The sequence below is a fragment of the Caretta caretta genome, chromosome 14 (assembly GCF_965140235.1).
Source record: "Caretta caretta isolate rCarCar2 chromosome 14, rCarCar1.hap1, whole genome shotgun sequence".
NCBI classification, from domain to species: Eukaryota; Metazoa; Chordata; order Testudines; family Cheloniidae; genus Caretta; species Caretta caretta.
Window position 1 is genome coordinate 17,002,519 of NC_134219.1, and position 26,305 is coordinate 17,028,823.

The window sequence follows — 26,305 nt, forward strand, 5'->3', positions numbered from 1 at the left end:
CATCTAAGCCAGTGAGCATTTTAGGTGCATCGGGAATGCAGGATTTGGGTCCCAGTGTCTCTGCCTCACTTGCCCACACTGTTGGGGCCCCACTGGCCCTTCCCGTGCATGTCACAGCAGAGGGAAAGAGCTCACTGTGCAGCAGAGGGTGTGGGCTAGGCAGCAGTGAGCGCTTAGCTGATTGCACCGTGCTAATGAGACACTCATGCAACAAGTGCCATCGCACAACGGGGGCATGATCTCAGGCTAGGTGGAAGCTATGCCACATTCTCCACCGCCCAGCACTAGAGTGGGCCTGGGTGGCAAAGTGTGAGTGCCCGACTTGAGACACATCCCAGTGCCCTGATTTTCAGAGCCCAGGTGCTTGGCCCTTTTGGAACATCAGGCCCCTTTTAGTTGTCTTAGGTTGAGTATCCAAAAATTGAGGCCCCGAAAATGATGAGCCACTTTTGAAAATGTTAGGCCCCTGCCTCCATCCATGCTCTCCCACCCACTGAGCGGGTGTCTGAGGACCGCTGCATTATTCACTTGGTGTCTCTAGCTCGGTCATCAGAGATGACTTCTTTCCTAGATCAGCAGAAGGAAACAAGAAGCCAAAGGCCTGGTGGGGCTGTGAACCTGCCTGTCATGTTTCCTGACAGCCTCAGTATGTTTCTTCAGTTTTGTTTTTCCCAAACTGTCACCGCATGTCACAGCCCCGGCTCAGGCCATTGGTCTAAAAACTTCTCAAGCCAAGAGAAGAAAGTGTGTGTTTTTCTTCTTGCTTGCTGAGTGCAGTGCCAGTGAGAGGGGCCATCCCCAGAGAATGAGCCCTCTGCCCACACAACAGGAACAGGCAGAACAACTGTAACCTACTGGTCAGGGTGTGCTCCAGTACTGCCAACCCCAAATGTTCAGAAATCATGAGTCGGGCTCACCCTGGTTTGATCCTGGGGGTTGACTAGGATGGTGACTGTCATACAAGCTTCCCCGGTGTTTCCCTCATCGATATTCGACCTGGAGGATGAGAAGGGAGTTTAGTCTCAGAGTCTTCCTGGGACAGGGTCTGTTTTCTGGAGGAAATGGGAACAGAGTCTCAACAGGGTCAGTTGGCAAAATATAAATCCTCCCCCAAGGCCTGGGGCTTCCTGAGGTTCTTGTGGGCAGAGCCAGCGCTAGGCATAAGCAGACTAAGCAATTCCTTCAGGCCCCAAGCAGCTCAAGGCGCCCTCCTATTAATTATTAGTATGTGTTGTGTCTGGTGTGTGTGTGGGGGGGTCAAATATTCCTGCTTAAGGCCCCCAATAGGTGACCAGATTTGCTGCATAACTGTGATCTTTCCAGCACAGGCTAGGCATTGAGACTGCTAAACCCATTTCATTCTGGGGCTTAATCAAGATTTGAACCCAGGTCCTTGAAAGTAAAAAGCCAAGTGAGTTAAACTATGGTGCTTCCACCACTTTGCATTCTGTGGTTTACCTATATTATTATTATGTGTATAACCACAGCATCTAGGAGCCAGGACCCCATTGTGCTAGGCGCTGTACAAACACAAAACAAAAGACAGTTCTTGCCCCAAATTGTATCTGTTAGTAGCTCAGGTGTACACAAATGTGCATTGGCAGTTCTGAGCCACTACCTGGTGGGGCGTGCAGGCTGGAACCAAAACCTGTTTTGGTGACGCTGAAATGTCAATGTTGTTTTCCTTTCAAAGTGTTCAAATGGGCCTCTCTTTTTAAATTTTTTGTGCTTTCTCTATTTGTTGAAAAATGTATAGCAAAAAGTATCAAAATTGTTTAATGTTTGAAAAATATTTTAAAACTGCACATTTTCCCCCTCAAAATGAAAATAATTCAAAATTTTCATTAAAAATTTCAATTAAAAAAGCCCACCTTTTTCTCTCACAAAAAAATCCTTGTTGTTGGGTTGGTGTTTCTTTGTAAGGGGCTCAGGCAGTGCTGTGATGATCACGGATGCAGAGATTATAACTCGAGGGAGTATGAAGTTCTGGGAGGTAAATTCCCATGCAGATCAGGTACACGTGTCCACAAACGCTTGTCCCAGCTGAACCTTTTAGCTGGAGTCTCTCCCAATGTATGGATTTTCTACATGCAGTCTGGGCATTTACCAGCTTGTAATCCCTTCTTTATATTACTGTGGGGCACTCAAATCAATCTGCAGCTTCTCCCACAGTTTAATCACACCTTAACTCAGCAGCACTGTGGTCTTGTGGAAGTGTAAGGCAGCACAGTCAATGGCTGGGACACTAAACTAACATGCAGGCTAGCTGCAGCCTGTTCCTGACTCTGCTACTGAGTTACTGTGAGCCTTGGGCAAGTCCCTTAATTTCTCCCTGCCTCATTTTCCCTTATTGTAAAGTGGATACAGCAATTCTGACTTCCCTTAACAAAATGCTGTGAGAGCTGAGATGAAAAGTACTTAAGTGCTACTAATAATAAGTATTTTGTTCTTCTTTAGCTCCTTTCACCTGAGGATCTCAACATACTTTAAAACCATTAGCTAATGGTTCACAGCTCCCTGTCCTACAAGGTACATAAAGTAGCATCATCCTCATTTTACTGATGGGGAAGCAAAAGTGAAGTGACTCCCATAAAGCCATGCAGCAAGTCAGCGGCAGCATCTGGAAGAGAGCAAGGGCTGAGAAACCCAGCATGAAGTGTACTGTCTACATCAAGAACACATGCTGAGTGATGATTGTTAGGGACATTATCTCCCTGAGTGAGGAGAGGAGGATGCCACTTCTGAGCTATCCCCTCTCTCCTCACAAGTAAACACGACTGCCATAAAAGATCAACCATCTCGCATAATATATGTGTTCCTCTCCCATCCTCCTTCAGCAGAGAGACTGTTTTAGAGCCAGCTTTTGGGGGGGGGGGTGCTTGCAATGTGCAGCTACAAAGGCATCTGAAGCCTTTAGCTTCAGCCTTTAGCAATGTCAGAGTTATTAGATCAACAAGAAAACAACAATAAATGTGTTTGTAGTTCAGTTGGAAAGAGAAGCACCTGAACTGTCCTGGGCAAACCTCCGTGGATTTGCAGCCCAGGTTTGGTTCATATGTTTTCAGCTGAAATCTGGAAAGAGACGGAGAGCTACTGAGGCATGTAGGCTGTTTCAGATTGCAAAAGCTGCAGAGGAGAAGGCTCTTGCACAATTGCTAAGTCCGAGTAAAAGGACAGAGAGGAGATGGGTGAGCAGTGAGTGGTGGAAGCAGGAAGAGAGACAGAGACTCCATTTATGAGATAAGCTGTAGGTGAGTGCAGAGAAGTCTTTAAAGGCAAGGAGGGCGGTTTTGAAGTGGAGCCTTCCCAATGAACAGGAAACCAGTGGTGTGTAAGGATGAGAATGGAACACTTTGTCTGGTCTGCACATGACAGAGTCTGGAGAACTGGGACTTGGGGAGGCCAAAGAGGAGCAATTTGAAGTAATGACCTGGAAAATCCGCCTCCATGTTCCTTACCAGGATAAAACAAACCACCCCCAAATGCCCCCTGCCCACTTTGGCAGAGGCTCTAGGGAAGGCTGGGACAAGGGGTGGGTGTTTCAAGCCTGTGCAGACATCCAGTCCAAGTGGATGTTTGCACTAAACCTGCCAACTCCTGACATCCGCACTGAATTTTTAGTCTCTATTAATTCCAGGCTTCACCATCTGGGGCAAAACCTGTCATGGGTTCATTCTCACTGCCAGCCACTCTCACTGCAAACTAGGCCCATTTACAGTCCCACGTGGCATTGGCTCATTGGGCAGAGCCCGTCACAGCTGCAGCATGCTGGGGAGCAGAGAGGTGCTTTCCTGCAATGCCATAGCTGAGCCATTATGTAGGGGTGTTGGGGGAGGGCTCTCTGCCTCCCTTGATCCCTGCTAGACCCAACGTGCGGGAGAAGAGTTGAGAAAAGATGTCCCACATTCAGACCTGGTGTAACCAAATGCAATGTCTATGGAGTTTCCCCCATTTACACCTGGCCTGAGTTTGGCCCATTCAGACCAGGCTTAGGAGGTGGTGACAAATCCCATCCTTACACCTCGGAGATTAAACTGGGCCATGCCCCAGGGATAATATTGCTTTAGTGGCCACTGTTGATTTATATAGGGCTAGATTATGCCTTTCAACACAGGCCTGAGAAGGAGTGATACATAAGAAATACTCCCCAGAAAACATGCTTCGGAAACACCTCTGTCAATTACAATTCCTCCTTGCCCGAGGGGGAATTGTGTGTGTGTGGGAAGTAGTAATTAGCACCTGCCCTATTCCAGTAATAATGCCCCCTACCGCAGTTGCACTGGCCATAAAGTTTGTGCATGGGGTGGGGGGAGGAGGGAGGGAGACCCTGGGTCCATCCATTTCCTTCCCACCTGCCCCCAGAAAGGGGTAAACTGGCACTTCATACCAGGTACTCCCAGGGGCCCAAAGCCTGCATGGCCTGCATAGGTGTGTCATGTCAGGGTGTTTTTTACACCCTGACTCAGGCCCATCGTCCCACTCCCAGTATAGCCCAGAATATGGGCTGCATGAGCTGACTCTGGCCATCGGGCAGGCGTATGGACCCGAGCACCGAGCGCTCCCCCTGGGAGGCTGAAGGAAGACAAAATAGAATTCAAACCGCTTAGGTTGGACGGGGGATGGGGTGGAGAGAGCAGGCCGGCCTCCCCCACTGGCAGCCTCCGTTCTTGTTTTCCTCTTTTTAGATGTCTGTTCCGAGTACAAAGGGAATTAGAACTTGGCCGATTCACTTTAATTATCTGACTGGCTGCAAATCTCTGTTTGTTTGTTTGAAATCCCTTCCAGGCCCTGACAGGAAAGAATTCCTGCACATTTGAGATAAAGGATGCTGAGATGCAGAGGAGGCGTTTCAGGGTCAACAGACGAAAAGCCAGCCAGTAAACTGAACTGCTGCTGCTTCTCTTTATTATCATTACTGCTATTATTCAGTGCCATTGACGTTGCCGTGGCCTGACACGAAACATGACATGGATGCTAATGATGGATAGCGTGAAATGGACAGAAAGCAGCCTGGGTTTCAAGGGCCAGCCCAGCCCTGACCAGCGTCTTCAGTCTGTGTGGCAAGACGCAATGTATTAATATATTATGCTCCCTGTTTTTTTATTACTCCTTTTCATTGCGTCATGGCTAAAAGGAGATTGTACGCACATCTGGGCAGGTATTGAGCCATCTTGTTTGTTCTGCACAACACCTAGCACACTATGGGCTCTCTAAGATAATTGCTATTTGCGAATAAACTTAGGGCCAAGGTTTTTAAAGTATTAGGTGCCTAACTCCAATTGAAAGCAGTGGGAGTTAGGCACCTAAAGACCTTTAAAAATCTAGCTCTTAGCTTTTAGATAACACTTTCCATCTGTAGAGCTCAAAACAATTGACAAAGAGAAGGGAAGTACACAGATGGGGAAACTGAGGCACAGAGCTGCACCATGACTTAGCCGAAGCTACACAGTGAGTCAATGGCAGAGATGGGGATAGAATGTGGATCTCTCAATTCCCTTGTCAAGTGCCTTCTCCAGGCTGCTTCCCTCCTTGGTGCTGTACAATACGTACACTTGAATGCCCTGGTCTAACAGCAAGCAGCAGGCCAGGTCAGTGAGTCTCAGAGCCTGGGTCTAGAGCAGCAGGCTGCTGCTTGCCATATAGATGTACCCTGAGATGACAGGGCACACAGGGAAATCAGAGAGAGGAACTTGGTGGTATGGGGGTTTATGTAGCATCCTTCTTGTGGAGAGCCCATCAGCTGTGACTCTGCAGGAGGGATGGGGTGGGGAAGGTGTCAGATGCATTAGGGAGATGTGGGAGAAGAAGGTGTCTGGGCCACAGACACTGGCTTGGATGTGATGGGATGTTATAAGGCACAAGGCCTGAAATGTCATCTGGCAAGGAATCATGTGATGGGTGGAAATTTTGTTTACATCCCTTGCCCATGGAAAACCTGGATCCCTAGTGTTATTGTCCAACAAGTACACATGGGTGTCCCCACTATGTGTATTTATTTTTGTAATCGGAATGATTTATTTGGGATACGTGTCATAATTTACTCCTTCAAAGACAAGCTGCTGTTACAATCTGACCAATATTGAAACCCTGGCTGCCTGGACTGACTGGAACATCCTACATGAAGCTGAAAATTCAAGTGGTCTCTGGCTTCAGGTTGTATCTCAATGCCTCTGTGTGAGCTCGATACACCCAACAGTGCATTCAGAGGAGACTGCATTCAGGACTAGCCTGTGCACTCTTCCCAAAACACAGGGTGGATGCGCAAATGGCTGAGTGGAGCCGCAGCGGGAAGAAGTCAGCAAAATAATAGGCTGGCTGGGTGAATCATCCATTTCTTCTGCTATCTGGTGGCATTTACATGTGATGTGAGGCAGGAGGTCAGTTTCAGGCTAGGTCTACACTACAGACCTACATTGGTATAACGAATTGTGAAAAAAATCCGCCCCCCTGAGCATCATAATCATACCGACCTAACTCCCTGTGTAGACAGGGCTATGTTGGTGGGAGCGCTTCTCCCACTGACATAGCTACTGCCTCTCAGGGAAGTGGACTAGCTACGCTGACAGGAAAAGCTCTCCTACTGGTGTAGGAGCAGCTTTGCTATAGTGGCTGCAATGGTGCAGCTGTAGCGTTGTATAAACTCTCCGTAGTGAAGGGCCCAAATCAAAGCCCTGAACACACGCTGCTTTTTGAATCTGTATCTGAAGTTTGCAGCCCAGGCCCTTACTAATATTCCACCTTGAGACAAAGGGGTCCATCAGTCAGTGCACCCAGTTCTCAGCTGAATTCTGCCCTCAGTTAGGCCCCAATTCACATACACACGTGTTTAAAGCTTAACAAGTGCTTAAGTGACTTGATCAAGAGGGATGGATTTAAGTGTGTACTTAAAATTGTTTGTATTTAAGCGCTTTGTTGAACTGGGGCCTGTCTGGTTCCAGGGTGCAATCCAGACCAGTGAGAGGTTGAGTCACCACCTGCCCAGTAACCCTGGGTGCCTCAGAATGCTTTGCTGTTGTAGCTCCCTACCTGGGCCACTTACAAACAACTTAAGAGCATGCAGGTAAGAGCCTGAGTAAGTGTATATAGACACAGCCCTGGCCCAACAGCTCTGACCACAGCAGCCTGTCAGCAGCACTCCAGTCACACACTGGCTTCCACCAGCCTTGCAGGGTGACCCCAACATACCCTCAAAATGTGTGTTCTGCACTGACCCACTCCTGAGCTGTTCAGATCTCAGCAGTCTGTTGCCCCTGTAAGGGGTCAATATGCAACAGTTGGCTACTTCAATTGGAGTTACCCAAACAACACTGAATTAGTTTAATTAAAAAAATAAAACAAGTTTATTTAACTGCAAAGAGAGATATTTTAAGTGAGTACAAGTATACGGCATTAAAGTCAGAAATGGTTACAAGAGAAATAAAAATAAAATACTTTCTGGTAGCTAAAACTTAATAAGCTAGCAATGTTGCTGACCAAAATCTCAAGTCAGGATCCCCTCAAAGTCAAAGGGCTGATTCTTTTGACTTTGCGGGGATAGGGGGGAAGAGAGAGATGGGAAGAGAGAGAAAGAGAGAGATAGGGACAGAGATCAGGAGAGATCCCTTGAGGTGTTTTTTGTCTTTCACTTTTATAGTCCAGTCACCCTTCGAAGTGGATTCTTCTGGGGATTACCCCTCAAAGCAAAGTTTATGCAAACAATAACAAAGGCGACTTTGTAGAGTCTGGTGGTGAAGGTGGCTCCTTGCTCTTTCTTCTCCCCTGTGTATGCTGAAATGCAGATTTGCCTTGTCTCCCACCGTTTCCCCCCCCTTGCAGTCTCAAGAACTCTGTTTACTACTTATATGTAAACTGAGATAAACACATGTGCTCGTGTCTCTTCCAACCCTAATATTCTATGATTCTAGGACAGATCTGTTAAACAACCTTTGCTTAGTCAGGGTTGTGTGGGTTTGAACATGTGCTAACAACATCATACCAGGGAAATTCATAACTTTACATAGACTGTTGCTGCACACATTTCACCATGATATTATTGACCAGCAAGTTATTAGTTTTCAAATGAGACCTTACAAGGCATATTTTGTACAAAGGTTATTACAATGATGTGTAGGATGTGAATACGGGAGTGCTTTCGGTCACAGAGCCTTAGTTTGCAGTATGCCTTGTCCTGTGCTGGTGGGGTATAATTTCTGTCCATTGTGCTCTGGGTTTTGTTTTGTTTTTTGTGGGGGGGGGGGGAGGGAGTGGCACTTCTTTGTACCACTTGGAACTGATTTGAACCTCCAGTGACTCCAGAGAATTAGATTTGAGTGCCTCATCTTATGCTTTCTTTAGTACAACTGTGGAACATAAAGGTCTTTCCTCCTCACGGTCTAATAATACCTGAATTACAGGGATCTGGCCCCCAGTCATATATCTAAGGCCAACCTGATATGTACAGCAGTAGGCTGAAATCTGAGGACACAAAGAGCAGAGGTAACAAACTAGACTTCCAGTCAGTTCAGCTACGCTGCTTCCCACTTTGTTTCATAGACTCCATTTGTGAATGGCTGCCCACAGGAAACATTTAGTAATGGGGGGCTTTTTTAAAATAAATCCAAATATCCTTTTTTCCTAGCCATATATTTAAGCAGGTCACTGCAGTGGCTGGTCTCAAATCGAAATCATGCGCTGCTTTTCCTAGCCTCACATACCCATGGCGTTTGCTGCTTGGCAAGATTGTGATGGGCAGGGCTCCGAGATGGAAAGTGAGCAGCATAATTCAATTGATACATTTAGTAAGTAAGCAGAGTTCCCCAGGTGGAAATGCTTGTTATGCTAAAAGAGTGGGGTCAAGTGACAATATTGGAAAGGCAACCTTACCCTGCAATTCTGGGGTGGAATCCTGGACCCATTGAAATCAATGGAGGTTTTCCCCTTGATTTCAGTGGAGACAGGATTTTATTTTACCCCTGGGATCGAACGATCGATCATCCCTCATATACCTTGCTCATCACCCTGGAATCTGAGCTGGGGATCAGCAGTATCACAGAAATATTGTACCCCAAACTAGAGCTCAAACAGCTTTGTAAACAGTGAGGACTGCTATTAATTTGTATGACTGATCCAGGAGAACTCATTACTTATCTGTTGAAATTGATTAATTTTTGTTTTTTCACAGCACCTAATTAACCTGAAGAACTCATTTGCACAAAATCTTCCAGTGGCCAAGAGCTTATTAGCATTCAGAATAGAGTTAGATATTTACAGTGATGATGACATCCACCGTTGCATGAGACAGGATAGAATTGTGTAACAGATATAAATCCCAATGCTCCGGGGCATAAGCCAACTCCTAACTGACAGAGGTTAGGGAAAATCTTCCCCAATGCGCAGATTAGTCTATAATTGTTCTTTATGGAGTGTCTTGCCCTTCCTATGCAACATCTGGTACTGGCTATTATAGAGTTTTTTAAGCAGGGATAGAATTCTCTATTCAGTTCTATAGAATGGTTCATAAAGCCTACAGAAGGACTATCATTTTCTATTGAATTCTATGGGGCTTTTCCATACACTGCAATAGTAAGGCAAAGTTCTACCACTGAAGATTTGTTTGACATGTGCGCCCCCTAGAGATGAAGGGAGAGTCAGCATTCTCAAGCAGACAAGTCTTTGCAGATAAGCAATGAAACCTGTAAGATACCTAATGGGTGATGTGCTTAGTGGAAACTCGTTAATTCTAACTTTGTTAAGCCACAAACTCCACCGCTCACACAAACAAAAAGCTTTCTCTGTCACCCAGCAAAGATTTAAGAGTGGAAGCACTGTTGTAACCAGAGACTTTCTCATTTCTACAAAATAGCCCCTGGAACATTTTCTGCTTCAGTGTGAGTGTAGGAGCTTAAATAATTACCATGAACTACACTCATCTCAGATAAAGGACCTAAGTACATATTGTGGCACTTATTTATTGTGTTGGTTTGCTTACTTGCTATTTAGCAAAATTAATTCATTTGCTATGGGTATCTAGCGATCTATCCTAGGCTTTTACTGCTGCCCATGACTGTAGTATCTGAATGCCTTCCATACAAAATCTATAGCAATAGCAAAATCCCTAATGTGTCTTTGACTCGTCTCTCTTTTCAGGGTCTAAGTTCTGCATGGGGTAGGCTTTTAGTTTTTTTGGCTTTTAAAATTTTTTTATTAATTCACCTTTATTGTTTTTTATGATTGGTTTATTAAGGGTTTTTGTTTGGTTGGCCAGTTTAGGGTTTTTGGGGTGTTGTAATAAACTGGGCTGACAAATGTACCCTAATTGTGGGAAAGTGGATAAAAGTTTACAGAATGTTTCAATCACCTATAACGATATATGGTGATGGGAAAAGGGGAGACAGAGAGACTGAGTGGTGGGTTTCAGTCCAGCACCTAATAGGCCGGTGCCCACATCACACAAAGCACCACTCAGCTGGCACTAGCTGGCACCCTCTGCAGAGAGGTTGAGCATTGAATGGACATGGAGACTGAATTCCAGTCTTATCCCTGGAAATGGTTTCTCCAGGTCAGGTCATTGGTGGGGGTGGGGGGCATTGGTGGGTAAGGGTGAATGGCTGGTGCCCATGCTGTGCCAGGCCTCTGGTTAGACAGAGGGTGACATCCAGAGGCAGTACAGTCATGTGATTTAGTGAAATGGTCTGTGAGACCTGGATTCTATTTACACATCTACCATTCACCTTCTGTGTGACCTCGGCTGACTTCACCTCCATTTCCCCTCCCACGCTTTATCTCTCTCAGTCTCTTTGGAGCAGGGACTCTCCCCCCCCAGGGTGTTCATACGGTACCCAGCACACTACACTATTGTAACATTAGTAATAATTAGGAGGTCATTCATGAGGGCTTTCACCAGCACTATGCTTTCTGGGGGGATGGAGGAGGGGGAAGAATCCTGAGAAAAGCGGGGGGAAACCTCTGATTTCTAATGTAGGGAAGATGCTCAGGGTTTTTCCTGTGTTATAGATTATACACCTGCAGGTTAAAGATAACATCTACACATGAGCAGATAAACCCCAGAGGTTTAGAAATGGATACTTTGTATACTTGTTCCGTCTGTTTCTTTTAGAGCAGTATACATTTTGGCTATTTAAATTTTGTTACAATTCATGGGTTGAGTAGGGCCCTAATAATTTTACAGCATCTTTTAATAATAAATGATAATCAGACCACTTATAGAATGTATTACATATTCAAAGTATTATACACACACTTATTAATTAATCTCTAATTAATCCAAAACCTCTAGCTAATTAGCCGTTTAAAGTTAAGGCTGGTACTGCCTGTTGGAGATGCAGAGCTCTGTATCAATGCTAAGTATGATCATATTTTTATTATTAATTGTGAAGATTCAACAAACGCCATTAATGACCAGTAATGCTAATACTGTGTTCACTGAGGCACTAGTGCCTGATTCTGAACTCACATCTGTGTAAATCAGGAGAAACTCACTGACATCTAATGAAATCTGTCCATCTATCTATAGTGTACTATTGCTGTGGTTTCTGTGCAGCTGGAGTGGAGTTATACCAATGTGACAGCTGTACCTGTGAGATCAGAACCAAGCCCAGGATCTGAATTTGTTGCATTCTTTATTATTATTTTATTTGTTCTTTGTTAAGTGCCAACAGGAAGCCTGGCTCTGTTCTAAATCCAAAATAAGACAATCCTTATCACAAAAGTGTAGAGAAGACAAGATGTAGTGGGGAATTTACAGAAGGGCGTAAAGAGAATTATTTATTTATGTTATTAGCTCCTTCACAAAAGGTATGAGGCTTTGGGTCTTTCATCATTTAGTCTCACCTTAGCTATCATCTTGTATATGGTATAGTGCTCCACCACTGATGCCAACCTTTAATGCCCATTAGTCAAATTTCCAACAAGCACCAGTGTACTTGCCATCATGGAAAGAGCTCTCCATAATAAAACCACAAAGTCACTACACTGTCCTTCAAATGTTATCTTAAAACTCACCTCCACTCTGGTACCTACAAAACACTTGACAATGGCTAGGCAGCAAGCATGATGTGATCACTCTTTATGACACTAATGAAAATCATATCACTGATGCCTTAAGTTTCCCCATCTATTTGTTGTAGCCACCTGTTTGTCTTTCATCATATAGACATAAAGTGCAAGATCTTTGCAACACAGACTTTTATTATGTGTTTGTACAATGCCTAGTCCAGTAGCACCTGTTCCCTCTGGCACTGTGGGTGTACAAAGAGGAATAATAATAATTTTAGAAAGGGCTTGAATGGAGATATGGAGGCAGCTTTGTGAACTCTGCTAGATGGGGCATTTAGCACGGAAGAAAGCACCAAGACAGGAGTCGGAGAAAGAAATTAACCAAGTTCTGCTCTGATTTGTATCCCCATTGCTTCTGACTGCCCAGGCCGGGGCAATCCTGGGCAGAATTTGGCCTTCCCATCATGCAAGCTCATTGTTAACAAAGTTAGCAGCTTGCCCCAGGGATCAGTAGCATATAAAACACCCGGGAGACCCAAGCGGGCTGTATGATGGAAACACCGCCATTCCTTCCCTCCCGCCCCCAAGACTCAGCCTCCCTCCAAAGAAACCTCAGAGGGGCCAGACGAAACAACTACATTTCCCACAACCCCCTCTCAGCCTCGCGAGAGGTGAAACGAGACTTGGCCTGGATAGGGCGGGACACTTTCGGCTGTTGCGGTCTGTTCCGCTCGCTGCCGTCCGGAGTGGTGGCTGTGTTGGTGGTGAGTAGATTCGGAGTGTGGCAGGATCCGATGCCATCCTCGGTAACGGTGTCTTGTGGGCAGATACGGTCTCGTGATATGTGAGCGGGTAGCGATTGTGCCTCGTCCCGGCGATGTATCAGTTGGGTTGGTGCCCGGTTAGCGTGTCGCTTTGGTGGTGTAAGGGCTGCCCCGCTCCCCATCAGCCTGTGCAGAGGATGCTTGGCCGCAAGTCCCATGGCTGCTTTTAGCTTGTTCTCTTCCCGCCCCCGATGGTGGAGTGACTAGGGCCCGGGTGCCCCCGTGTCAGTTGGCGCTGTTCCCGCTGAAGCCACTGGCCCAGCTGGGTATGGGGAAGGTGCTGGGCCAGTAGCTTCAGAGGGAACAGCGCCAACTGACTGTTGGCTCTGGGCTGGTGATAAGGTGCCCCAGTTAACCCCCTTGGTTTCTCCTATTGCAGGTCCCTGCCAAAATCATGCACGAGGGAGGAAAGCCCAGCTCCAGCCGGAGAAGCCAGCAGCACCCTGCTGATCCTGGTAAGCGTGCGGCTTAAATGACAGTGCAGGCGCAGGGGAAAGCTGGCAGCTCCCCCTTCCCTGCCTCCGGAAAGCTGCGTTCAAGAGCCTGGGCTGAGGCGCACACAGTCTCCCTGTAATTCAGGTTTAAAACCCACCCCTACTAGGTCACAGTGACTTGCTGGGCCGTTGAGTTGTCTCTTAAAAAAGTTTCTCAACCTTTTTCTTTCTGAGCCCCCCCCAACATGCTATAAAAACTCCATGGCCCACCTGTGCCACAGCAGCTGTGTTTCTGCATATAAAAGCCAGGGCGGCATGCCACAGGGAGCACTGATAAGTTACTCAGGCTTTGACTTCAGCTCAGGGCCCCCGGCTGCAGTTTTGTGCTGGGATGGGGGCTTTGGCTTTCTGCCCTGGGCGATAGGGAGTCTAACACCAGCCATGCTTGACGGACCCCCTAAAACCTGCTCATGGCCCCCTAGTTGAGAACCACTGCCTTAAACTACTGTAGGGTTCTCTGTATAATATGCACTCATAATGGTTCCTGATTCTACCCACTGGGCATTGCTAATGACCTCTGCTAAATGTGTCTGGGGTGCGTATATGTCACATGAATGTTAAGGTTTGTGATTTAAAGGGACACCACCTATTCAGATACGCTGTTCCAATGACTCCTGTATATTATTGCATACTTTGAAGGGAGAGCTTGAATCCTGCTTTTGTTGCTGAAATCATTTCCTTTTGTCTGTAAACTGAAAAGCACTTCTGGTCTTGGTAGCTCATGGGAAGTGTCTGAGAATTTTCACTTCTAAAGGGAATGGTTTTCCCAAGGAACAGAGACTGAGTCTGTTTTCTTCCTTGCTCAAACTTAAGCATTTTATGCACTTCTTTGACACTTTAACAGGAAGTCAAGGTAGGTGAAGTAATATCCTTTCATTGGACCAACTTCTGTTGGTGGAAGGGACAGGCTTTTGGATTACATGGTGTTCTTAAGGTCTCTTTTGGGTTCCCTTAACAGGGAACGAACGGTCAGTGGGAAATCCAGTCAATATAACAAAGCTAAGTCATGCCAGGTTCTGCTGACTGCTCATGCTAACTACTGTTATACAAAACATGAACATGTAATTGTATATGGTGTGTTTCTCTCCTGCTATGTGGGAGAACTGCACAAACAGGGAAAACCAAGAGATTTTGGAAGAGTTCTTTAAAGTCTATAGGGATCTTTTCATTCACGTCAGTAAGATTTCAACCATTGCCCTAACTGATTTGGGTTAACAGTAAAGCTAATGATACAATATGCTGCATGTATCTGTGATGGACAAAGTAAGCTTTTTAAAAGGTAAAGTCGAACCCAGTTATGAACACCGGAGTTACGAACTGAACAGTCAATCACACACCTCATTTGGAATTGGAAGGACACAATCAGGCAGTAGCAAAGATTAAAAAAAGCAAATGCAGTGCAGTACAGTACTGCGTTAAACATAAAATTTCAAAGCTGTATTAAATTTGTTCAACTGTAAACTTTTAAAAGAACAATCATGTTTTGTTCAGCGTTACAAACATTTCAGAGTTATGAACAGCCTCCATTCCCAAGGTGTTTGTATGCTGAGGTTCTGCTGTAAATAAACTTTGCCTTCACTCTTTTCATTCCAGCTAATCTTAGGGGGTTCTGGTAATGGTGACACTTCTTCAGAAAGAAGTGATTGATTTCTTTTTAAGCTGACTTTCCCATCAGCATGAAGTGCTTCTCTAAGCAGTTCTGGTGTGAATTCTACTACAAAAGCAATACTCTGATACAAGAAAGGTTTGTTTTTGGAGCGAGTGATGAGTTTGGCTAATAAACAGCCTTCATGCTGAACTTGCATTGCCTTTGCACAACACAACCTCCAACTGAAATGTCCAAAATAGAAAATGAATAATATTGAAGGTGCATACTGCTGATGCCACCAGGTGTCGTCATCACATGGGGTGGAGAGCATGGTAATCAAAGGAACAGATACAGTTAGAGCAGAACCTTTGGCTTTGCATGCGCCAACTTTTCCAGGTACAGGTCTTAACTGTTTTGAAAGCTGAGCAGGTGATGATACAAAGTTATCCCTGTCTGAAAAAGATCTTTTCACTTGTGGAATTGTGATTCTGAGGCTCAGCACTGCAAAGTTGATTTAAGGAAACCCAGAAATGAAAGTTTGTCTGATCATATGTGACTAACCCTAACCCTGTGACCCTGTTCTTAAATTCCCAGGGTGCCGCACCTCTTTCTATTTGGAAATCAAGGATGAGGCTTTTGGATGAGATTATCCCTCCCACTAACTGCCCATGAGTCTCTAAGGAAGGAGGTGAAAATTCCTTTCATCAGCCTTGTTTGTCTGCTCATCTGCACAATGGTGAGGCATATTAGCATTTGTCTTCTGCAGTCAAAAAACTAGGTGCCTTTCATTGTTGTTGGGAAATGGAGGCAAGGCTGCTCTATTTAGTGGTTTTGGATGACTATGTTGTGATCCCTATGGCTAATGAGTGCAGATATAAAAGCTCAATAGCTTGATTATTGTAATTACTCCGACTCTCCCTCCCACCAGTCATGGCTGCTGCTGTGGTGCAGTAGACTCTTGAGTGCAAACCCCTTTGCTTTCAAAGACCACAAGATGAAAGGTAGTGTTCTGTGAATGGGGATTTAAATCTGTCAGTGTGCTAGGCTGGACAGCTGGGTGTTGTGACCGTAAAAGGTGAGTTGGAGAATGGAATATGAAGGGATTAGGTAACACTTCGCGATGGAGACACTTGATGCAGCTCATCCCACAAATATATTTGTTACAAGAATAGAGCTAGTGAAAGAGTAATTAGTTTGTGAATTGATCCAGACTTACACTGAAGCCTTTTTAAGCTTTCTTTGGCTGGAGGGGAGGCATAGATCAGAATCACCAAGTGATGACTCAACAGGGAATATAAAAGCTAAAGGCACCTCCAAAGGATGTGTTAATAGTTTATTTTCCGTATGTCCAAGTGTATTTCATGTAATAAGCCCTCAAATGTCTTACAGAAAGTGCTGGTGGATTCTTCCTGTATGTGTGAGTCCGGGGGGGTTACAACATTTCCACATAACGATTGCCAGAAGCTGGGAATGGGCGACGGGATAGATCACTTGATTACCTGCTCTGTTCAGTCCCACTGGAGCACCTGGCACTGGCCACTGCTGGAAGACAGGATACTGGGTAGATGGACCTTTGGTCTGACCCAGTAGGGCCGTTCTTATGTTATATTCTTAATGTAGCGCAGGGTGGTCCAACTGGTGTCCCCCAAACGTGTCCACTCCACAGCAGACCTGCTCTAGAAAATGGTGTCCAGGGTGCAGCATGACCTTGCATGCACTGTATGTGACGACACATTGTGTGGAGGACATTGGTTTGTAGAGCACATATTTCTGTATGTGTCTGGTGGAGGTGCCCCAAAGCTAGCATCCAGCCATGAGCACTGAAAAGTTTGAACCAAGAAGGATGCTGTTGGCTTGAAATATAGTAAATAAAAATGAATGTTAAAGTAGCTTCAGGTAATGGACCGTCCCCTTCTTGTCCCTGTCAGTGGGTGGTTTTACAGCCTTGTCTCTCATGCAGGGGAAACTAACTCTAATCACCCAATGTTGATTGTACAAAGGGCCCAAATTGGGAGGGGGTTGGGGAAGTGGTAGACTTTTTTTTCATTTTCGTAACTACAGGTAACACTTTAAGTTGGTGTCCCAGAAAGCAAGGATTTATAATGAGAAATCTTGGGGTGTGGATGCCTACTCTTGAGTGGGTGACAAGTAAACAGCTGCAAAAAGAAAGTCCTTTGGCCTCCTGCTGGGCAGGTCTCTAGCCTGAGCGCTGAGCTGGTGATGATGAGTTATCCCTGTCTGAAAAAGAAACCTTCCTTTGTGGAATTCTGACTCTCTGAGGCTCAGCACTTTCACATCTGCTTTAATGAAACTGGAGGATCAAAGTTTACTTTAAGGACTACTATGATGAATCTTTAACATGTGGCTTGTACTTGCATTCACAGGATGCAATGTGTCTTCCACCCACTGATCCTGCACTAAAGAAAGTGCCTGTCTCAAGCCAGGGGCTGGTAACTTTGACTACAAGCTGGTAAGGAATTGCTAGAGAAATGTTTGCCTCGGTGCCTTGTGAGAAATCCAAAGGCTTTCTGGTCAGCAGGGGTGGGTCATGGTGTGCAGAGTGCTGATTTCTTGAACCTATTCCTTGCCAGGGAAGCATAGAAATGTAGTGGGTGATCCTTAGTGTGTTCAGCTGTTGCCCTCCTGAGCAGATCGAATCCTGTCTCTTAGCAGGCTATAACCTGACATGTTGAATAACAAAGGGCTGAGGAAATGATGGTCCAAGTGTTGTCGAAAGGAGCAGAACTCAACTTGATGTTGATCATACTTTGAGTCTAGTTTTCCACACATTCCTCCTCCCTGCCAGTTGCTTAATCTTAATGATCATATCTGCGTTATACGTGCAGTGGGAAAGGCTGAAACACTCTGCAGAGCTCTTCAAGTGTATCCTAACTAGGTTTTCAGTCTGCTTTTCTGTCCCTTGAAGCCTATAAGCCAGTGATGTGAGTTATCCCTGTCTGAAAACTCAGCTGTGAGGGGAAAAACAAATATTCTGAGGCTTTTGAACCCCCCCCCCCCCCCCCCCTGGCAGTTTATTTTCTTACCTTGGTGACCTTTGTAGAAGATTAAAATCTGAAAGACAAGATAAAGGATAGGCTGTCCTTTGAGTGTCCCATGTGTCTGTGCTGAATCCTATGGGGCAACCATCACAGCTTTGTTCTTGGTGAAATCCTATAGAACGTGCACGCCGTGACATTTTCCAGGAACCACCCTTTTTTGACATAATGGATAAATGGAACCCTTAAAAATAGGCATTGCCCACTTTAGTGTATTCTGTAAAATCTTTGGCAAAAAAAAAAAATTGGTTGTGGATTTCATGTGTGACAAAGGGTTTTTTAGAGACACTCATGTTGCTTGTCCTGGCTAGTGGGAGAATTTGAGACACGTTTGTGCTTAACTTGAGTGACCAACCTTCTGTTAACCTACAATCTGGTTTTTGCTGGTTACCTTGACCCTGCAATAACACTGTCATTGTTTCTGGCCAAACGAGCTTTGAAGCTTGTTCTGTTGGCAAAATGCTGATTTAACTAATTCTAACAGGTGGGGAGACGTATAGGCAAAACAATGGCTATAATAACTGGATCGTGCCTTCTGTGGTGTGTCTCTTCCTATGGTGTCAGTGAAATCATGATTTGATGGGACATCAGAGGAATGTACTCCTGGAAGCCAGGATTTGGATCAGTCCTTAACTACTTGTTTATCTATGTGCTGTACCACTAGCATGTCAGAGCAAAACCAGTGTTTTACCTCCCCCCTACACTTGGGCCAATAATTACTTCCTATCCCAAAGCGATAGTCAGCAGCCAGATTTGGGATAGTGTTTGTTTCAAGTGCATTGCATAATGCTCTCTTCAGTACGCTGCCCTGTTCAGTGCAAGATGCAAAGTCATTGTTTTCTCCGCAGGGAACACAAGAGCCCCACTGTCCTTTGGTGACACTTTATTTCTCCATCCCCAAATAACACCTTGATTCTTTTATGAAAACAATAAGAGTAATAGTGTTGAGAGCAAGAGGATTTTCTTGCTCTCGAGGCTAGAGCAAGAGACTGGATATCAAATCAAAGATTTGCATTCTATTTCTGACTCTGTTACTGACTTGCAGCTTGACCATGGTCAAGTCACTTAATTTCTGTAGCCCATGTCACAATGAGGAAAGAGGAGAACTCATACTGACCTTTTTAAGCACTCTGAGATCTTGGATTTTAAAAAAAAAGAGTTTTCAAATGACTGACAATTAACTGTGTTCTTTCTAGCAACACACTGTAATCTAAACTTCAACAGGATTTGAATGTGTGATCGATTTTGCCGGAGGTCCTTGTAACACGTGCATGGTTCCCAGATCTGAAATGAATTGGACAATGGATCCAAAGATAACAGAACTCCTCTAGGCTTGGAGGTTGGTATATGGGATGGGGAGGAATATAGTGGAAAAGCAGTGCATTTGTTTTAAGTGTTTGGTGTTTGATATGCGGTAGATTTGCAGTGAATTCCTGTAGAAAACTTTCTGTTCTGTCATGTGGATTTTTAATGTCACACTTTGGCACAATGTCAGCATTTGTTTAATTAGAAGGCATAATTTATTGGGTAAGAGAAACTGGAGCTGTCTGCTCCCAGGTTGCAAGTAAAACAAAAAGAAGAGAGGGGCTAGAAATAGAAAATTTTAGAAAAGTAAACAATGTTCAGTACTTGTGGAGATTCAGGAACTGGTTCAACGCAAATCTTATTTGCTGTATCTAGGTAGCAGCTGTTTTTTGCAGACTTTACATGTCAGTTGACTTTAAGTCTCTAACTTCAGGATGCTGCTGCAAAAGAGGGAGAATGATCTGAAGCAAGGTCTCAGTCTGTCTCGATATAGTCCTTGTTGATCATTAGTTCTCATTTGGTACCTGACATGTGCCAGTGAAGTCACCTGTGGGCAGCTGCAAGATTTCCTCTTTGCTGTTGAGTTTGACATGGCTCCATGGTGTCTGTTAAGGTGGGAATGGGTCTTAGACTTGAGTGCTGCTGAAAAGGGATGATTGCTTGGAGTGACAGGAACATGGCTCCAGGGAGGCTAGCTGTGACGTAAATAGATGCAAGGCTATTCCTGTCAAAGTGCAGGTCTTTTATCATGCCAGTCAGAACTGGCCTGTCCATCATTTCAGTTAAGTCTTGCCAACCTCCTCAAACAATCATCTTTGTATTCCTGGTAAAATAAAGATGGAAGTCTCTTTTGTGTCCTTGGCGCTTGGCCACCTTCACTACTCTGATTTTTTTTTTACAATAGATTTGACAGTACAGAAGAAAAGGGCTTGTTAATGTCTCTCTCTTTACTGACTAGATCCTGTTCTGTTTTTTTCCCCCAGCAGGGCTGGCTGGAGAGAAAGAGAGCTGTCGACCAAGGAGGTTTTATCTTTCAGAAATAAATAATAAAAAATATCCAGTGTCTGAGTTTTGGTGATGCTCTAAACTCAAAGTTAAGTGAGTCCAAACAGCCCTTTCACCTGTGATATGTCAGACTCCAGTCTATACTATATGACTGCAAGGTGAAGGGCGAGTCCCTCATTACTAAAAGAGGCTACATCACTAGGCTATAGAAAAAGCAAGTACCATGCAGCACTTTACAGGGTTTTGAGAATGTAAGACCCTCCACACTGGGGCTTATGGCTGGAACAGTTTTCAGACTTGGTTACTGCTTTCCATGACTAGCCTACACCTGCAGAAGGCAAGAGACCTGCTTGCACCAGTAGGGTATAGTAGAACTGTTCCCTAACTGAGCTAAAGTTCTAGATCATCCACAGCGGGCACTGATGTGGACTTGGACAATTCACATCTGTCTCAGTACCCTATCTGTTCATAGAACCATAGAATATCAGGGTTGGAAGGGACCTCAGGAGGTCATCTAGTCCAACCCCCTGCTCAAAGCAGGACCAATCCCCAGTTTTTGCCCCAGATCCCTAACTGGCCCCCTCAAGGATTGAACTCACAACCCTGGGTTTAGCAAGCCAATGCTCAAACTACTGAGCTATAACATGTATGTGCTTTACAGGTATGGAATGAGTCAGTGTGAACACTGCTATTTTCTGTATTTTACAATACAGAAAATCAAACCTGAGACCAGACCCAGTGGCACAGCTAGGTTGAGTTTCTGGGTATCCTGACACTTAATCTTGTACCCTAGCTGTTCTCCTTTACAGTCTGCAGTGCTGAGTGCTGTTCTACAAGGATGACTTGGCCAAACCAGGACTAAACTATTTTTAAATGTTAATTCTTAGGCTCAGAGCAAAGCAAGTGAGTGCTGAGCCCCTGGCTGTATGTGTTAGGATCACTTCCCTCAGCCCTTGCCACTCACAGAGTTCAGAACTATTCATCCTCCCCTCCCATATAGAAATTCACGGCAGCAGTACTCCCAGGTCAGACCCCTCCCTCTAAACCCTGCGATCCTCTGCTGTCCATTCACACTGTATTGCTGCTCTGCTTTCTGTGCCAGCCTCTGCCAGTCATATTCTACCCCCTTCCTTCACCCCAAGCGAAAACAAAAGAAAACATAAAAGATCATTCAACATTTATGCAATTATACAAAGTGGGAAAATGTTTCAAATTACACTCCTCCACTGTGCTTTAGCATCCATCCATCACTAGTCATTACAACCTCCCTGTAGAACAAAACCAACCTGTTGCTGATCTACTCTTTCTAGTTACATGTAATTAACTTACAAAATGTAGCTTCAGGGTAAAGAACTTTCCCTCCTCACTGCAGGCTAGTTGGGTTTTTTATTTAGGTTGATGAGGATTTAGTTTTAAGTAATGGAGTGGTGGGTTCCATCCGCCTGTACTAGGGCTGGGGGCCTTCCTCTGAATGTACACAGGCCCCCTAGGTTTGCAATGCAAAAAATGCCCAGGGTCCCATCCGATCAGGTCCACCTGCCCCCAGATTGCTGCAGGGGCCTAATTAAGCTGTGGCAACCCCACTTCCATCTGTTTGAGACCCTCTGTTGACATCACAATGTGGAGTGAAAACCCAAGGAGTGTGGCTGAAGCACAGGTGGGAGAGGGCAATCAGCCTCTGCTGTATTCTGCTAGCGATGGGAGCTCTGTCTGGAAAGTGGAGTGTTTATGTGCATGTGGTGGCTCCATAGGCCTTCATACAGTTATGGCTGCCCCCCTCCAGTCTTTTGAGGAGCAATGTCAACAAGCTCCATCCAGGTCTCTTCAGCTATAGGATTGTGGCTGTGATGTGTCCCATCATGAATGAGTTTGAACACAGAACAAATTAGGCTTTTCAGGGTTGTGGCAGACCCTTGTGATGGAAAGGTGGAAATGGCAGGCGGGGTATTTTTCACACCCAAGCTCTGTGCTCAGCATGTAACACTTGAAGGCGATGGGAAGCTGGAATTTGCTGGTGAGCGAGCATCTTCTCAGGGCCATCATGCCCCTTTGGGAGACACGCATTGAACATTCGGGCTTATTGCTGCTGAAATCCCCTTTTCATTTCCCAGTGTCAGAAGTTGCTCCCCACAGGTCTCTTATTTGATGGGAGGAACTGGGGTGTGTCTGGGGTCTGTTGTCTTGAGCCAATCAGCAGGTTCCCTAGAAAGAGACCTCACCACACTTGCTTTGCCATCTCAGCAACATCTGAGCAGAATCCTCAAGGCAGCACCCTCGGCTCGCAGAAGGCAGCCTTGCAATTCACGCAATCTCCAGCTTGTAAGGCTGGTTTTGGATGAGCTCTCCGTTTGCCACCTTTGCCCATGAATTCTGGACGGCCCCTGCCAGGGAGAAGGGAGCCCTTGGGGAAGAGGAGAAGGACTACTTTTGTTACAGCAAGAAGGGACGTGCCACCCAGCCTCACCGCTGATACAGCTTCATGATGCCTGCCCTGTGCAGGCTCTTCCACAGCTCCGCCTCCAGCAGCATGTCATGGTTGGCATAGAACACCAGAGGCTTCTTCTCCCGCTCGTAGTAGTGGTCTGAAAACTTTCGGTAATTGTCCGTGATAAATCCATAGGCACTGACCTGCAGACGGGGAAAAGGGTAACAGAACAGTTGGGAGGCGGGATCAGTGCCCAGCCTGTCCTAGGCAGACCGGACCCTGGGCTTCGGATAAGGAGTTACCTGGTCAGTCAGAAGTTGCTGGAGTAGCTGTGTGGGGCACAGTGCTGCCCCGTGTACCTGGTACAGCCTCGGTGCTATGTCCTAAATGGTACATCCTGGAAGCCATGTGGCACACTGGAGCAGGCACCATCAGTGAAATAATTCATACCAGGTTGGGGCTCATGTGAGCTCTACCCAAATATTTCTGGGTCCTACAACAGGAGGGTTAAGAACCAAGCCAGGAACATGCTTTAACTCCACCCCACACTCATTCCATCAGCCTTTATTCATGCTGACCAGCAGAGTACTAGGCACTGAAGAAAGGTAGCCCTGAAGGCTCTTACCTGGTCACAGGTATGTAGAGCTGTCAGTAGCATGAGGGCACCAGTACTGGGCATGTACAGATACCCATACTGAGTATTTATTATTTCAGATCTCAGAAATCTGTAACCAAAGAGGGATTATAATAGGTGAGATCAGTGAAACAGAGAGAGATGGGCTGCACTGAATCCCAGTGAACAAGGTGGGTTGCCGAGGAAAGGATGAGACTACACGGCAGTGAATGGAAACACAGTGGCCTGCAAGAAACTGGATTGGCTTGCAATGAATAGGAGCACGTGGGCATAAATCCAAGATGGATCACAGTGGGTTGGGCTCCAGTGACGGAGATGTAATGCACTGAGTGGGACTGGACTGCATTTCAGTGATGGGGGAAGACTGCAGTGAACAGGTGGGATTGAGGTTGGAGGGGTTTGATTGTGGGGCAGGCTTCAGTGAACAGAACTGGGGCAGTTCCAGAGCTATTTGCCAAATGAGCTGGAGTGTTTTGAGACAATGTTTTCCTCAAAGGTGGCGCCTGGTTTTTCTTACCTCGCTGTTAGATAATGTATGAAATCTGGGTGCAGCAGCTTGAACTTTTTTGCAGATGTCTCTGGTCCAAAATATGTCCGCGGGCTGTGGTGGGAAGATCAAAAGGAATAGTTTCATTTCAAGTCAGTATTTAGACAGCTCAGTGTTTATATTACAACCTGAAAAGAATCTGAATATTTAGACTGACCAGTGGTGCCGGTTGTCAGCAGCAGAGGTATCAGACAGAGAAAATATTAAACAAAGAAAAAAAATACAACTCCCTGGAGCGCAGAGTTAACACTTTTCCTCTGAGGCAGAAACTCAGAGAGACACTGAAGAGCTTTCATTTTTATTATGGACTTAAGGTTGCAGCCAGATGTACAGTGTAAGCCTTGTTTTGATTCTGCTCCCCTCTAACTTTGCTTACAAATGAAGGGTGCTTGTGAAAAATGATTGTCATTAATAGAAGGAGGAGAATAATTTGTGTGCAGAGATTTTCTGTATTAAACTACTTCTGGGTTGGGTGTTGGGGAGGTCCGGGCGATACTTTCAGAGCTGCTTCAATCAGGGTTGTGAAAATGAGGTGCTGCTGAGGCCTGAAGACAGAGCAGAGAGAGGAAAGATGGTCCAGTGTTTAGGGCACGAGCCTGGGATGTGGGAGACCTATGTCCCTGCTCTGCCACAGCCTTCCTGTGGGACCTTAGTCAAGTCACTTAAGTCTCTGTACTCTAATCTGTATAATGGCCCTTCTCTCAAAAGGGTGTCGTGAGGATGAATACATATAGACAGTGAGGCACTCAGATACTATTGTAATGTGGGCCACATTAGTACCTTAGAGAGGGCTGAGACACCTTTGCAGAAGGCAGTATGCACTAATGCTGTCTATGCTGTAACCACCCTGCAGCTGGAGGACATCCATTGCCCAGTAGCATTGTGCCTGAGATGGCTCAGGGTGGGCAGAAAGCAGGTTGGAAGCATTACTCACTCATCGCCTCTGTCATACCCCTCTTGGACACGGCTGCCCAGTATGGCTGACTTCAGCATGACGTAATCGCGTATGTCCGAGGGGATGAAAATATACCGCAGGTCCTGCAGCGGGGCGGGAGGCACAAAATACATACAATGTTTTGGTGTAGCAGGCGCTGTCATACCCTCAGCCCCACTTAGATGCAAGAGCCTCATTCACAAACGCAGGGCAACTAAACATACACATGTTCTTTGGCGGTAAGATTGAGTGTGGGGAGCCGTGGACACCCAGCGCTTCTCAAACATGGAGGAGGTTTCTGGTGGAGCTGAAAGGAGCCAGGGAGACCTCACAGGAAGAGTCACGGATTGATGGTCTCAGGGTCTCCTGCACTTTATGTGGGTTCTAAGGTGGTATGTGTCAGTGGCCAGCAAGGCCAAGATGGTCAGCAAAGCTCCATCCCTCAGCGGGTGTTGCCACGGCCTGCATGACTCTCCAGGTCCAATCAAATATTTGCACAACACCTCCCAGCCCTGATGGCTTACCTTGGACTGGGGTATCTGGGTGAAGCCATACTCTCCGTAGGCGATCAGGGAATTCTTCATTGTGTTCACCGTGAAACCATAGAAGGATATCTTGGTCCCGACGTCATCTTCAAAGCCTTTGATCACAGCCCCATTTAGCCTGTGGGTGGAGAAGGGAGAAGACAAAGGCTCTGATTAAGGACTGGTCTTTCACCACAGAGCACTAAGTATGATTCTCCCCCATTGATGCTGCTACTAATTGGGGTTGTGTGCCAGTTTACAGCTGTAGAGTTGTTACCTAAAGTCCCTCACACCTTATTACAAAGGGATGGCACAGAGGGCCACACATGCAGTTTGAAAGGCCTAGAGTCCTGGTTCAAGTTCCCAGCAGGGATGACTCATCCCTCATCCTTCTGAGGTAGCCATGCTGGGTACCATGCAGTTATTGTATGAGGAGAGACGGGAGCATCACTCAGATGGGATGCTACAAACTGAGGTCTCTCTCGCTTGGGCAATAAATATCTCACAGCCCCTTTACAGCACCAAGGATTTGCTCTGGTGTCCTTGGTGTACATTTCCTCTCCCCTCACTGGTGTGCAGAGTGCTATACTGATGTCTTCCCTTTGGCCGAAGTGCAGGTGCAGTCTTGGAAGCACCGACAGCGGTTACACCTTCCTCCTAATTGCACAAACCCTACCCTGGGGGCAGATAATCCCACAGGATGAGGCTGTGCTGGTACAAAGTGTCTGGAACGTGCCTTACAATGGGGCATCCAGGAAAGACCAAAGCAGCCTGAAAGGGGAACTGTGAGATAGGGATTTGCCATATGGCCTCTGTTAATGTCAAATAATCTGTTGGAGCATCGGGGCCACATGACAAGCTATCAAGCAGCACTGCCCACAATGGGCAGCAGTAATAGCCATGGCTGCAAGAGGGCATGAAATGTACAGCCGGAGTTGCCCTACTAAGAATGCCCTGGGACCCCATTAGACCTGC

General features: G+C 45.9%; 1 protein-coding gene, 1 long non-coding RNA gene and 2 other non-coding genes across 5 annotated transcripts in view; 3 read left to right on the plus strand and 1 right to left on the minus strand.

Annotated features, from left to right (window-relative positions):
* The first annotated feature begins 12,671 nt into the window (after positions 1–12,671).
* On the plus strand, positions 12,672–20,317 carry LOC125621377 (uncharacterized). The gene is made up of 5 exons (XR_012664914.1): positions 12,672–12,758; positions 13,198–13,273; positions 15,495–15,636; positions 17,285–17,370; positions 19,153–20,317. It is a non-coding gene; the product is annotated as an uncharacterized LOC125621377 (long non-coding RNA).
* On the plus strand, positions 15,322–15,399 carry LOC125621908 (small nucleolar RNA R38). Its single transcript, XR_007352620.1, has one exon. It is a non-coding gene; the product is annotated as a small nucleolar RNA R38 (small nucleolar RNA).
* Positions 17,110–17,186, plus strand: LOC125621907 (small nucleolar RNA R38). Its single transcript, XR_007352619.2, has one exon. It is a non-coding gene; the product is annotated as a small nucleolar RNA R38 (small nucleolar RNA).
* A 1,111-nt stretch (positions 20,318–21,428) lies between the features above and the next one.
* ST6GALNAC2 (ST6 N-acetylgalactosaminide alpha-2,6-sialyltransferase 2) overlaps positions 21,429–26,305 on the minus strand; it is a 29,200-nt gene continuing 24,323 nt past the window's right edge. For both annotated transcript variants that reach the window (XM_048818206.2, XM_048818207.2), the window contains 5 exons: positions 25,331–25,469; positions 24,807–24,910; positions 23,843–23,926; positions 23,317–23,416; positions 21,429–22,894 (listed from right to left, as the gene is read on the minus strand). In XM_048818206.2, coding sequence (XP_048674163.2) covers positions 22,727–22,894; positions 23,317–23,416; positions 23,843–23,926; positions 24,807–24,910; positions 25,331–25,469 — 595 coding nt within the window. In that variant the 3' untranslated portion in view covers positions 21,429–22,726. The remainder of the gene's footprint in view (positions 22,895–23,316; positions 23,417–23,842; positions 23,927–24,806; positions 24,911–25,330; positions 25,470–26,305) is intronic.